The sequence below is a fragment of the Arabidopsis lyrata genome (assembly GCF_000004255.2).
Source record: "Arabidopsis lyrata subsp. lyrata unplaced genomic scaffold ARALYscaffold_1, whole genome shotgun sequence".
Lineage (NCBI taxonomy): Eukaryota > Viridiplantae > Streptophyta > Magnoliopsida > Brassicales > Brassicaceae > Arabidopsis > Arabidopsis lyrata.
In genome coordinates, this window is record NW_003302555.1 from 33117384 (window position 1) to 33132319 (window position 14936).

Genomic DNA, 14936 nt, shown 5'->3' on the forward strand with positions numbered 1-14936 from the left:
TATTTTTGCTTGAAATTGACAAAAAACAAATCTTTCTAAAATTAGAGAAAATAGTTGATACCTTGATTGGATTCTACAGTTAGCCGAAAATGAAACCCTAAGCTGAACTAACACTGTTCTTTTGCTATTGTTACTTTTTCATTATCGGATTATTTTATAAATGTTAATTTTTTATTTTCAAAATCGAAAAATAAAAGTTTACTCATCTTAGGAGAAATTGCTTTAGTTTATTTTGTATTAAAATACATACGTAGAAATTAATTTATGGTAACAAAAATGTAACAAATTTGAAAGATCAATATATCCGATTAAAATAATATTTTAAAAACACATATTTTAAGCAGTTTTAGAGATTGAGACACAATGACTCCACACGTCATCCCTCTTCTTCAAGTATTGTGTTTCACGGCCAACTAATGATGGTCTGTCAGCAATATATTTAATGAGATTATCGTGACACACTTTTTCTTCTTGGACAAGATCGTGGCAACAAGACTCAATGAGTACTAGTAATGCAAGTAGTGATATCAAGTTCAACTTACAAATTAATGATTGAATTTAAAATTATGTCAAAGTAGAAGCCAAATTATTAGATATGAAGTTCAAACTTGATATATTTATAAGATTTTAAATTAAATAACTACAAGGTTCAAATATTAAGTCCTCTAAATATATTTCACTATGAGTGTTTGAAAGCCTAATCACATTTAGTTTAATGATGTTAGTCAAATGAATAATTATATTTTGAAAAATTAGTTTAATCTAAAAGATTAATAAATGGCAATTGGGTAATATATTCGAAAGGTAGAGATATGGTCTAGATTCATAACTAATAATTCTGCAAAACTTCCATCAAAAATATAAGATATAAAAACTATCAATGACGCAAAAATATATTTTATGGATCCCATACTAAGTAAAAATGTTTGGAAAAACTAAAAGCTAAATAAAGAGAGTCGATTTAAAACATTGAAAAAGGAAGCAATAGATTGAAATTGACATATTTATGTGGTTGAGTGGACATTATTATCAATGTTAACCTAGCCTACTTGTGGGTTTGGAGTCTAAGCAACTTTTACCATAACTATTACAAGACTCTAAAAGTAATATTTATGTCCAATACTTAAAGAATAATTGTTCAATTTACTACATAAACGGATTCGACACACATCCTTTCGAACTTTTTCTTTAGTTTAGAATTTATGTTTTGTGTAGATTTTGAAAGAAAAAAAAAAGTGTTGGTTTGTTTTTGGAGGTTTTGATTTATAGAATTTTGAAATAAAAGTTAAAAGAGCAAATAGAAAAATTGTTTAATTATTATTTTTGCTTGAAATTGACAAAAAATAAATATTTCCATAACTAGAGAAAGTATTTGATACCTTGATTGGATTCTACTGTTAGCCGAAAATGAAACCCTAAGCTGAACTAACACTGATATTTTGCTATTGTTACTTTTTCATCATCGGATTATTTTATAAATGTTAATTTTTTATTTTCAAAATCGAAAAATAGAAGTTTACTCATCTTACGAGAAATTGCTTTAATTTATTTCGTATTAAAGTACATACGTAGAAATTAATTTATGGTAAGAAAAATGTAACAAGTTTGAAATATCAATATATCCGGTTAAAATAATATTTTAAAAACACATATTTTAAGCAGTTTTAGAGATTGAGACACAATGACTCCACACGTATTGTGTTTCACGGCCAACTAATGATGGTCTGTCAGCAATATATTTAATGAGATTATCGTGACACACTTTTCCTTCTTGGACAAGATCGTGGCAACAAGACTCAATGAGGGTTCCGTTTCCAAAAACAACAGCGATTATATTCAATGCACACTTAGGAGTGATTTTAACCAGACAAGTGTCCCATAATGTTTTTGCTTCAGCTTCTTCTACTGAAAATGCAGGAACAAACGCACACACCAATGCTACAACAATGAATAGCGCAGTAACATGGGAGCTTAGATTAGCCATATTTTTTTCCTATGCTTGGAATTTACCGACTTATTCTTACTGTATGAAAAGAATGTAATGAAGTATATATTTTTATTTGGTATTCTAGACAAGAAGCTATGTAAACTATTTATATGTTATTGAGTATCCAACGTAACTAAAATAAATTACAAAATAAACTTATGAAATTAATGTGAGTTTTTTTAACTTCTTGACAATTAAGTACGTTAAAATTTATATTTTCGATCAGGTTTTTTGAAATTTAAATCCAAAAGTAATGCAAGTAGTGATATCAAGTTCAACTTACAAATTAATGATTGAATTTAAAATTATGTCAAAGTAGAAGCCAAATTATTAGATATGAAGTTCAAACTTGATATATATATATATATATATAAGATTTTAAATTAAATAACTACAAGGTTCAAATATTAAGTCCTCTAAATATATTTCACTATGAGTGTTTGAAAGCCTAACTCACATTTAGTTTAATGATGTTAGTCAAATGAATAATTATATTTTGAAAAATTAGTTTAATCTAAAAGATTAATAAATGGCAATTGGGTAATATATTCGAAAGGTAGGGATATGGTCTAGATTCATAACTAATAATTCTGCAAAACTTCCATCAAAAACATAAGATATAATAACTATCAATGACGCAAAAATATATTTTATGGATCCCATACTAAGTAAAAATGTTTGGAAAAACTAAAAGCTAAATAAAGAGAGTCGATTTAAAACATTGAAAAAGGAAGCAATAGATTGAAATTGACATATTTATGTGGTTGAGTGGACATTATTATCAATGTTAACCTAGCCTACTTGTGGGTTTGGAGTCTAAGCAACTTTTACCATAACTATTACAAGACTCTAAAAGTAATATTTATGTCCAATACTTAAAGAATAATTGTTCAATTTACTACATAAACGGATTCGACACACACCCTTTCGAACTTTTTCTTTAGTTTAGAATTTAAGTTTTGTGTAGATTTTGAAAGAAAAAAAAAAGTGTTGGTTTGTTTTTGGAGGTTTTGATTTATAGAATTTTGAAAGAAAAGTTAAAAGAGCAAATAGAAAAATTGTTTAATTATTATTTTGCTTGAAATTGACAAAAAATAAATATTTCCATAATTAGAGAAAATATTTGATACCTTGATTGGATTCTACTGTTAGCCGAAAATGAAACCCTAAGCTGAACTAACACTGATCTTTTGCTATTGTTACTTTTTCATCATCGGATTATTTTATAAATGTTAATATTTTATTTTCAAAATCGAAAAATAGAAGTTTACTCATCTTACGAGAAATTGCTTTAATTTATTTTGTATTAAAGTACATACGTAGAAATTAATTTATGGTAACAAAAATGTAACAAGTTTGAAATATCAATATATCCGGTTAAAATAATATTTTAAAAACACATATTTTAAGTAGTTTTAGAGATTGAGACACAATGACTCCACACGTCATCCCTCTTCTTCAAGTATTGTGTTTCACGGCCAACTAATGATGGTCTGTCAGCAATATATTTAATGAGATTATCGTGACACACTTTTCCTTCTTGGACAAGATCGTGGCAACAAGACTCAATGAGGGTTCCGTTTCCAAAAACAACAGCGATTATATTCAATGCACACTTAGGAGTGATTTTAACCAGACAAGTGTCCCATAATGTTTTTGCTTCAGCTTCTTCTACTGAAAATGCAGGAACAAACGCACACACCTATGCTACAACAATGAATAGCGCACTAACATGGGAGCTTAGATTAGCCATATTTTTTTCTTATGCTTGGAATTTACCGACTTATTCTTACTGTATGAAAAGAATGTAATGAAGTATATATTTTTATTTGGTATTCTAGACAAGAAGCTATGGAAACTATTTATAGGTTATTGAGTATCCAACGTAACTAAAATCAATTACAAAATAAACTTAAGAACTTCTTGACAATTAAAAACAACATACGTTAAAATTTATATTTTCGATCAGGTTTTTTGAAATTTAAATCCAAAAGTTATGCAAGTAGTGATATCAAGTTCAACTTACAAATTAATGATTGAATTTAAAATTATGTCAAAGTAGAAGCCAAATTATTAGATATGAAGTTCAAACTTGATATATATATATATATATATATATATATATATATATATATATATAAGATTTTAAATTAAATAACTACAAGGTTCAAATATTAAGTCCTCTAAATATATTTCACTATGAGTGTTTGAAAGCCTAACTCACATTTAGTTTAATGATGTTAGTCAAATGAATAATTATATTTTGAAAAATTAGTTTAATCTAAAAGATTAATAAATGGCAATTGGGTAATATATTCGAAAGGTAGGGATATGGTCTAGATTCATAACTAATAATTCTGCAAAACTTCCATCAAAAACATAAGATATAATAACTATCAATGACGCAAAAATATATTTTATGGATCCCATACTAAGTAAAAATGTTTGGAAAAACTAAAAGCTAAATAAAGAGAGTCGATTTAGAACATTGAAAAAGGAAGCAATAGATTGAAATTGACATATTTATGTGGTTGAGTGGACATTATTATCAATGTTAACCTAGCCTACTTGTGGGTTTGGAGTCTAAGCAACTTTTACCATAACTATTATAAGACTCTAAAAGTAATATTTATGTGCAATACTTAAAGAATAATTGTTCAATTTACTACATAAACGGATTCGACACACCCTTTCGAACTTTTTCTTTAGTTTAGAATTTAAGTTTTGTGTAGATTTTGAAAGAAAGAAAAAAAGTGTTGGTTTATAGAATATTGATTTATAGAATTTTGAAATAAAAGTTAAAAGAGCAAATAGAAAAATGGTTTAATTATTATTTTTGCTTGAAATTGACAAAAAATAAATATTTCCATAATTAGAGAAAGTATTTGATACCTTGATTGGATTCTACTGTTAGCCGAAAATGAAACCCTAAGCTGAACTAACACTGATCTTTTGCTATTGTTACTTTTTCATCATCGGATTATTTTATAAATGTTAATATTTTATTTTCAAAATCGAAAAATAGAAGTTTACTCATCTTACGAGAAATTGCTTTAATTTATTTCGTATTAAAGTACATACGTAGAAATTAATTTATGGTAACAAAAATGTAACAAGTTTGAAATATCAATATATCCGGTTAAAATAATATTTTAAAAACACATACTTTAAGCAGTTTTAGAGATTGAGACACAATGACTCCACACGTCATCCCTCTTCTTCAAGTATTGTGTTTCACGGCCAACTAATGATGGTCTGTCAGCAATATATTTAATGAGATTATCGTGACACACTTTTCCTTCTTGGACAAGATCGTGGCAACAAGACTCAATGAGGGTTCCGTTTCCAAAAACAACAGCGATTATATTCAATGCACACTTAGGAGTGATTTTAACCAGACAAGTGTCCCATAATGTTTTTGCTTCAGCTTCTTCTACTGAAAATGCAGGAACAAACGCACACACCTATGCTACAACAATGAATAGCGCACTAACATGGGAGCTTAGATTAGCCATATTTTTTTCTTATGCTTGGAATTTACCGACTTATTCTTACTGTATGAAAAGAATGTAATGAAGTATATATTTTTATTTGGTATTCTAGACAAGAAGCTATGGAAACTATTTATAGGTTATTGAGTATCCAACGTAACTAAAATCAATTACAAAATAAACTTAAGAAATTAATGTAAGTTTTTTAACTTCTTGACAATTAAAAACAACGTACGTTAAAATTTATATTTTCGATCAGGTTTTTTGAAATTTAAATCCAAAAGTAATGCAAGTAGTGATATCAAGTTCAACTTACAAATTAATGATTGAATTTAAAATTATGTCAAAGTAGAAGCCAAATTATTAGATATGAAGTTCAAACTTGATATATATATAAGATTTTAAATTAAATAACTACAAGGTTCAAATATTAAGTCCTCTAAATATATTTCACTATGAGTGTTTGAAAGCCTAACTCACATTTAGTTTAATGATGTTAGTCAAATGAATAATTATATTTTGAAAAATTAGTTTAATCTAAAAGATTAATAAATGGCAATTGGGTAATATATTCGAAAGGTAGGGATATGGTCTAGATTCATAACTAATAATTCTGCAAAACTTCCATCAAAAACATAAGATATAATAACTATCAATGACGCAAAAATATATTTTATGGATCCCATACTAAGTAAAAATGTTTGGAAAAACTAAAAGCTAAATAAAGAGAGTCGATTTAAAACATTGAAAAAGGAAGCAATAGATTGAAATTGACATATTTATGTGGTTGAGTGGACATTATTATCAATGTTAACCTAGCCTACTTGTGGGTTTGGAGTCTAAGCAACTTTTACCATAACTATTACAAGACTCTAAAAGTAATATTTATGTCCAATACTTAAAGAATAATTGTTCAATTTACTACATAAACGGATTCGACACACACCCTTTCGAACTTTTTCTTTAGTTTAGAATTTAAGTTTTGTGTAGATTTTGAAAGAAAAAAAAAAGTGTTGGTTTGTTTTTGGAGGTTTTGATTTATAGAATTTTGAAACAAAAGTTAAAAGAGCAAATAGAAAAATTGTTTAATTATTATTTTTGCTTGAAATTGACAAAAAATAAAAATTTCCATAATTAGAGAAAATATTTGATACCTTGATTGGTTCTACTGTTAGCCGAAAATGAAACCCTAAGCTGAACTAACACTGATCTTTTGCTATTGTTACTTTTTCATCATCGGATTATTTTATAAATATTAATATTTTATTTTCAAAATCGAAAAATAGAAGTTTACTCATCTTACGAGAAATTGCTTTAATTTATTTCGTATTAAAGTACATATGTAGAAATTAATTTATGGTAAGAAAAATGTAACAAGTTTGAAATATCAATATATCCGGTTAAAATAATATTTTAAAAACACATATTTTAAGCAGTTTTAGAGATTGAGACACAATGACTCCACACGTCATCCCTCTTCTTCAAGTATTGTGTTTCACGGCCAACTAATGATGGTCTGTCAGCAATTTATTTAATGAGATTATCGTGACACACTTTTCATTCTTGGACAAGATCGTGGCAACAAGACTCAATGAGGGTTCCGTTTCCAAAAACAACAGCGATTATATTCAATGCACACTTAGGAGTGATTTTAACCAGACAAGTGTCCCATAATGTTTTTGCTTCAGCTTCTTCTACTGAAAATGCAGGAACAAACGCACACACCAATGCTACAACAATGAATAGCGCAGTAACATGGGAGCTTAGATTAGCCATATTTTTTTCTTATGCTTGGAATTTACCGACTTATTCTTACTGTATGAAAAGAATGTAATGAAGTATATATTTTTATTTGGTATTCTAGACAAGAAGCTATGTAAACTATTTATATGTTATTGAGTATCCAACGTAACTAAAATAAATTACAAAATAAACTTATGAAATTAATGTGAGTTTTTTTAACTTCTTGACAATTAAAAACAACGTACGTTAAAATTTATATTTTCGATCAGGTTTTTTGAAATTTAAATCCAAAAGTAATGCAAGTAGTGATATCAAGTTCAACTTACAAATTAATGATTGAATTTAAAATTATGTCAAAGTAGAAGCCAAATTATTAGATATGAAGTTCAAACTTGATATATATATATATATATATATATATATACTTGATATATATATAAGATTTTAAATTAAATAACTACAAGGTTCAAATATTAAGTCCTCTAAATATATTTCACTATGAGTGTTTGAAAGCCTAACTCACATTTAGTTTAATGATGTTAGTCAAATGAATAATTATATTTTGAAAAATTAGTTTAATCTAAAAGATTAATAAATGGCAATTGGGTAATATATTCGAAAGGTAGGGATATGGTCTAGATTCATAACTAATAATTCTGCAAAACTTCCATCAAAAACATAAGATATAATAACTATCAATGACGCAAAAATATATTTTATGGATCCCATACTAAGTAAAAATGTTTGGAAAAACTAAAAGCTAAATAAAGAGAGTCGATTTAAAACATTGAAAAAGGAAGCAATAGATTGAAATTGACATATTTATGTGGTTGAGTGGACATTATTATCAATGTTAACCTAGCCTACTTGTGGGTTTGGAGTCTAAGCAACTTTTACCATAACTATTACAAGACTCTAAAAGTAATATTTATGTCCAATACTTAAAGAATAATTGTTCAATTTACTACATAAACGGATTCGACACACACCCTTTCGAACTTTTTCTTTAGTTTAGAATTTAAGTTTTGTGTAGATTTTGAAAGAAAAAAAAAAGTGTTGGTTTGTTTTTGGAGGTTTTGATTTATAGAATTTTGAAACAAAAGTTAAAAGAGCAAATAGAAAAATTGTTTAATTATTATTTTTGCTTGAAATTGACAAAAAATAAAAATTTCCATAATTAGAGAAAATATTTGATACCTTGATTGGTTCTACTGTTAGCCGAAAATGAAACCCTAAGCTGAACTAACACTGATCTTTTGCTATTGTTACTTTTTCATCATCGGATTATTTTATAAATATTAATATTTTATTTTCAAAATCGAAAAATAGAAGTTTACTCATCTTACGAGAAATTGCTTTAATTTATTTCGTATTAAAGTACATATGTAGAAATTAATTTATGGTAACAAAAATGTAACAAGTTTGAAATATCAATATATCCGGTTAAAATAATATTTGAAAAACACATATTTTAAGCAGTTTTAGAGATTGAGACACAATGACTCCACACGTCATCCCTCTTCTTCAAGTATTGTGTTTCACGGCCAACTAATGATGGTCTGTCAGCAATTTATTTAATGAGATTATCGTGACACACTTTTCATTCTTGGACAAGATCGTGGCAACAAGACTCAATGAGGGTTCCGTTTCCAAAAACAACAGCGATTATATTCAATGCACACTTAGGAGTGATTTTAACCAGACAAGTGTCCCATAATGTTTTTGCTTCAGCTTCTTCTACTGAAAATGCAGGAACAAACGCACACACCAATGCTACAACAATGAATAGCGCATTAACATGGGAGCTTAGATTAGCCATATTTTTTTCTTATGCTTGGAATTTACCGACTTATTCTTACTGTATGAAAAGAATGTAATGAAGTATATATTTTTATTTGGTATTCTAGACAAGAAGCTATGTAAACTATTTATATGTTATTGAGTATCCAACGTAACTAAAATAAATTACAAAATAAACTTAAGAAATTAATGTGATTTTTTTAACTTCTTGACAATTAAAAACAACGTACGTTAAAATTTATATTTTCGATCAGGTTTTTTGAAATTTAAATCCAAAAGTAATGCAAGTAGTGATATCAAGTTCAACTTACAAATTAATGATTGAATTTAAAATTATGTCAAAGTAGAAGCCAAATTATTAGATATGAAGTTCAAACTTGATATATATATAAGATTTTAAATTAAATAACTACAAGGTTCAAATATTAAGTCCTCTAAATATATTTCACTATGAGTGTTTGAAAGCCTAACTCACATTTAGTTTAATGATGTTAGTCAAATGAATAATTATATTTTGAAAAATTAGTTTAATCTAAAAGATTAATAAATGGTAATTGGGTAATATATTCGAAAGGTAGGGATATGGTCTAGATTCATAACTAATAATTCTGCAAAACTTCCATCAAAAACATAAGATATAATAACTATCAATGACGCAAAAATATATTTTATGGATCCCATACTAAGTAAAAATGTTTGGAAAAACTAAAAGCTAAATAAAGAGAGTCGATTTAAAACATTGAAAAAGGAAGCAATAGATTGAAATTGACATATTTATGTGGTTGAGTGGACATTATTATCAATGTTAACCTAGCCTACTTGTGGGTTTGGAGTCTAAGCAACTTTTACCATAACCATTACAAGACTCTAAAAGTAATATTTATGACCAATACTTAAAGAATAATTGTTCAATTTACTACATAAACGGATTCGACACACACCCTTTCGAACTTTTTCTTTAGTTTAGAATTTAAGTTTTGTGTAGATTTTGAAAGAAAAAAAAAAGTGTTGGTTTGTTTTTGGAGGTTTTGATTTATAGAATTTTGAAATAAAAGTTAAAAGAGCAAATAGAAAAATTGTTTAATTATTATTTTTGCTTGAAATTGACAAAAAATAAATATTTCCATAATTAGAGAAAATATTTGATACCTTGATTAGATTCTACTGTTAGCCAAAAATGAAACCCTAAGCTGAACTAACACTGATCTTTTGCTATTGTTACTTTTTCATCATCGGATTATTTTATAAATGTTAATATTTTATATTCAAAATCGAAAAATAGAAGTTTACTCATCTTACGAGAAATTGCTTTAATTTATTTCGTATTAAAGTACATATGTAGAAATTAATTTATGGTAACAAAAATGTAACAAGTTTGAAATATCAATATATCCGGTTAAAATAATATTTTAAAAACACATATTTTAAGCAGTTTTAGAGATTGAGACACAATGACTCCACACGTCATCCCTCTTCTTCAAGTATTGTGTTTCACGGCCAACTAATGATGGTCTGTCAGCAATATATTTAATGAGATTATCGTGACACACTTTTCCTTCTTGGACAAGATCGTGGCAACAAGACTCAATGAGGGTTCCGTTTCCAAAAACAACAGCGATTATATTCAATGCACACTTAGGAGTGATTTTAACCAGACAAGTGTCCCATAATGTTTTTGCTTCAGCTTCTTCTACTGAAAATGCAGGAACAAACGCACACACCAATGCTACAACAATGAATAGCGCAGTAACATGGGAGCTTAGATTAGCCATATTTTTTTCTTATGCTTGGAATTTACCGACTTATTCTTACTGTATGAAAAGAATGTAATGAAGTATATATTTTTATTTGGTATTCTAGACAAGAAGCTATGTAAACTATTTATATGTTATTGAGTATCCAACGTAACTAAAATAAATTACAAAATAAACTTAAGAAATTAATGTGATTTTTTTAACTTCTTGACAATTAAAAACAACGTACGTTAAAATTTATATTTTCGATCAGGTTTTTTGAAATTTAAATACAAAAGTAATGCAAGTAGTGATATCAAGTTCAACTTACAAATTAATGATTGAATTTAAAATTATGTCAAAGTAGAAGCCAAATTATTAGATATGAATTTCAAACTTGATATATATATATATATATATATATATATATATATAAGATTTTAAATTAAATAACTACAAGGTTCAAATATTAAGTCCTCTAAATATATTTCACTATGAGTGTTTGAAAGCCTAACTCACATTTAGTTTAATGATGTTAGTCAAATGAATAATTATATTTTGAAAAATTAGTTTAATCTAAAAGATTAATAAATGGCAATTGGGTAATATATTCGAAAGGTAGGGATATGGTCTAGATTCATAACTAATAATTCTGCAAAACTTCCATCAAAAACATAAGATATAATAACTATCAATGACGCAAAAATATATTTTATGGATCCCATACTAAGTAAAAATGTTTGGAAAAACTAAAAGCTAAATAAAGAGAGTCGATTTAAAACATTGAAAAAGGAAGCAATAGATTGAAATTGACATATTTATGTGGTTGAGTGGACATTATTATCAATGTTAACCTAGCCTACTTGTGGGTTTGGAGTCTAAGCAACTTTTACCATAACTATTACAAGACTCTAAAAGTAATATTTATGTCCAATACTTAAAGAATAATTGTTCAATTTACTACATAAACGGATTCGACACACACCCTTTCGAACTTTTTCTTTAGTTTAGAATTTAAGTTTTGTGTAGATTTTGAAAGAAAAAAAAAAGTGTTGGTTTGTTTTTGGAGGTTTTGATTTATAGAATTTTGAAAGAAAAGTTAAAAGAGCAAATAGAAAAATTGTTTAATTATTATTTTGCTTGAAATTGACAAAAAATAAATATTTCCATAATTAGAGAAAATATTTGATACCTTGATTGGATTCTACTGTTAGCCGAAAATGAAACCCTAAGCTGAACTAACACTGATCTTTTGCTATTGTTACTTTTTCATCATCGGATTATTTTATAAATGTTAATATTTTATTTTCAAAATCGAAAAATAGAAATTTACTCATCTTACGAGAAATTGCTTTAATTTATTTCGTATTAAAGTACATACGTAGAAATTAATTTATGGTAACAAAAATGTAACAAGTTTGAAATATCAATATATCCGGTTAAAATAATATTTTAAAAACACATTTTTAAGCAGTTTTAGAGATTGAGACACAATGACTCCACACGTCATCCCTCTTCTTCAAGTATTGTGTTTCACGGCCAACTAATGATGGTCTGTCAGCAATATATTTAATGAGATTATCGTGACACACTTTTCCTTCTTGGACAAGATCGTGGCAACAAGACTCAATGAGGGTTCCGTTTCCAAAAACAACAGCGATTATATTCAATGCACACTTAGGAGTGATTTTAACCAGACAAGTGTCCCATAATGTTTTTGCTTCAGCTTCTTCTACTGAAAATGCAGGAACAAACACACACATACCAATGCTACAACAATGAATAGCGCAGTAACATGGGAGCTTAGATTAGCCATATTTTTTCCTTATGCTTGGAATTTACCGACTTATTCTTACTGTATGAAAAGAATGTAATGAAGTATATATTTTTATTTGGTATTCTAGACAAGAAGCTATGTAAACTATTTATATGTTATTGAGTATCCAACGTAACTAAAATAAATTACAAAATAAACTTAAGAAATTAATGTGAGTTTTTTAACTTCTTGACAATTAAAAACAACGTACGTTAAAATTTATATTTTCGATCAGGTTTTTTGAAATTTAAATCCAAAAGTAATGCAATTAGTGATATCAAGTTCAACTTACAAATTAATGATTGAATTTAAAATAATGTCAAAGTAGAAGCCAATTTATTAGATATGAAGTTCAAACTTGATATATATATAAGATTTTAAATTAAATAACTACAAGGTTCAAATATTAAGTCCTCTAAATATATTTCACTATGAGTGTTTGAAAGCCTAACTCACATTTAGTTTAATGATGTTAGTTAAATGAATAATTATATTTTGAAAAATTAGTTTAATCTAAAAGATTAATAAATGGCAATTGGGTAATATATTCGAAAGGTAGGGATATGGTCTAGATTCATAACTAATAATTCTGCAAAACTTCCATCAAAAACATAAGATATAATAACTATCAATGACGCAAAAATATATTTTATGGATCCCATACTAAGTAAAAATGTTTGGAAAAACTAAAAGCTAAATAAAGAGAGTCGATTTAAAACATTGAAAAAGGAAGCAATAGATTGAAATTGACATATTTATGTGGTTGAGTGGACATTATTATCAATGTTAACCTAGCCTACTTGTGGGTTTGGAGTCTAAGCAACTTTTACCATAACTATTACAAGACTCTAAAAGTAATATTTATGTCCAATACTTAAAGAATAATTGTTCAATTTACTACATAAACGGATTCGACACACACCCTTTCGAACTTTTTCTTTAGTTTAGAATTTAAGTTTTGTGTAGATTTTGAAAGAAAAAAAAAAGTGTTGGTTTGTTTTTGGAGGTTTTGATTTATAGAATTTTGAAAGAAAAGTTAAAAGAGCAAATAGAAAAATTGTTTAATTATTATTTTGCTTGAAATTGACAAAAAATAAATATTTCCATAATTAGAGAAAATATTTGATACCTTGATTGGATTCTACTGTTAGCCGAAAATGAAACCCTAAGCTGAACTAACACTGATCTTTTGCTATTGTTACTTTTTCATCATCGGATTATTTTATAAATGTTAATATTTTATTTTCAAAATCGAAAAATAGAAGTTTACTCATCTTACGAGAAATTGCTTTAATTTATTTTGTATTAAAGTACATACGTAGAAATTAATTTATGGTAACAAAAATGTAACAAGTTTGAAATATCAATATATCCGGTTAAAATAATATTTTAAAAACACATATTTTAAGTAGTTTTAGAGATTGAGACACAATGACTCCACACGTCATCCCTCTTCTTCAAGTATTGTGTTTCACGGCCAACTAATGATGGTCTGTCAGCAATATATTTAATGAGATTATCGTGACACACTTTTCCTTCTTGGACAAGATCGTGGCAACAAGACTCAATGAGGGTTCCGTTTCCAAAAACAACAGCGATTATATTCAATGCACACTTAGGAGTGATTTTAACCAGACAAGTGTCCCATAATGTTTTTGCTTCAGCTTCTTCTACTGAAAATGCAGGAACAAACGCACACACCTATGCTACAACAATGAATAGCGCACTAACATGGGAGCTTAGATTAGCCATATTTTTTTCTTATGCTTGGAATTTACCGACTTATTCTTACTGTATGAAAAGAATGTAATGAAGTATATATTTTTATTTGGTATTCTAGACAAGAAGCTATGGAAACTATTTATATGTTATTGAGTATCCAACGTAACTAAAATAAATTACAAAATAAACTTATGAAATTAATGTGAGTTTTTTTAACTTCTTGACAATTAAAAACAACGTACGTTAAAATTTATATTTTCGATCAGGTTTTTTGAAATTTAAATCCAAAAGTAATGCAAGTAGTGATATCAAGTTCAACTTACAAATTAATGATTGAATTTAAAATTATGTCAAAGTAGAAGCCAAATTATTAGATATGAAGTTCAAACTTGATATATATATAAGATTTTAAATTAAATAACTACAAGGTTCAAATATTAAGTCCTCTAAATATATTTCACTATGAGTGTTTGAAAGCCTAACTCACATTTAGTTTAATGATGTTAGTCAAATGAATAATTATATTTTGAAAAATTAGTTTAATCTAAAAGATTAATAAATGGCAATTGGGTAATATATTCGAAAGGTAGGGATATGGTCTAGATTCATAACTAATAATTCTGCAAAACTTCCATCAAAAATAT

The 14936-nt window shown here is 27.1% G+C and overlaps 2 protein-coding genes and 6 pseudogenes across 8 annotated transcripts; all 8 read right to left on the reverse strand.

Moving 5' to 3' along the window:
• Positions 1-1597: 1597 nt before the first annotated feature.
• On the reverse strand, positions 1598-2136 carry LOC9328080. Its single transcript, XM_021014004.1, has one exon. The coding sequence runs from the start codon at positions 1982-1984 to the stop codon at positions 1655-1657; it is 330 nt and encodes a 109-aa protein (XP_020869663.1). The 5' UTR covers positions 1985-2136; the 3' UTR covers positions 1598-1654.
• A 1125-nt stretch (positions 2137-3261) lies between these two features.
• On the reverse strand, positions 3262-3877 carry LOC9330753 (annotated as a pseudogene). The gene has a single exon (XR_002329610.1). The product of XR_002329610.1 is annotated as an uncharacterized LOC9330753 (transcript).
• A 1124-nt stretch (positions 3878-5001) lies between these two features.
• Positions 5002-6489, reverse strand: LOC9330754 (annotated as a pseudogene). The gene has a single exon (XR_002329608.1). The product of XR_002329608.1 is annotated as an uncharacterized LOC9330754 (transcript).
• Positions 6490-6849: 360 nt separating this feature from the next.
• On the reverse strand, positions 6850-7406 carry LOC9330755 (annotated as a pseudogene). The gene has a single exon (XR_002329725.1). The product of XR_002329725.1 is annotated as an uncharacterized LOC9330755 (transcript).
• A 1207-nt stretch (positions 7407-8613) lies between these two features.
• Positions 8614-9194, reverse strand: LOC9330756 (annotated as a pseudogene). Its single transcript, XR_002329760.1, has one exon. The product of XR_002329760.1 is annotated as an uncharacterized LOC9330756 (transcript).
• Positions 9195-10389: 1195 nt separating this feature from the next.
• Positions 10390-10947, reverse strand: LOC9330757. The gene has a single exon (XM_002894650.2). The coding sequence runs from the start codon at positions 10791-10793 to the stop codon at positions 10446-10448; it is 348 nt and encodes a 115-aa protein (XP_002894696.1). The 5' UTR covers positions 10794-10947; the 3' UTR covers positions 10390-10445.
• A 1273-nt stretch (positions 10948-12220) lies between these two features.
• Positions 12221-12570, reverse strand: LOC9330758 (annotated as a pseudogene). The gene has a single exon (XR_002329724.1). The product of XR_002329724.1 is annotated as an uncharacterized LOC9330758 (transcript).
• Positions 12571-13843: 1273 nt separating this feature from the next.
• Positions 13844-14412, reverse strand: LOC9330759 (annotated as a pseudogene). The gene has a single exon (XR_002329612.1). The product of XR_002329612.1 is annotated as an uncharacterized LOC9330759 (transcript).
• Positions 14413-14936: the final 524 nt, after the last annotated feature.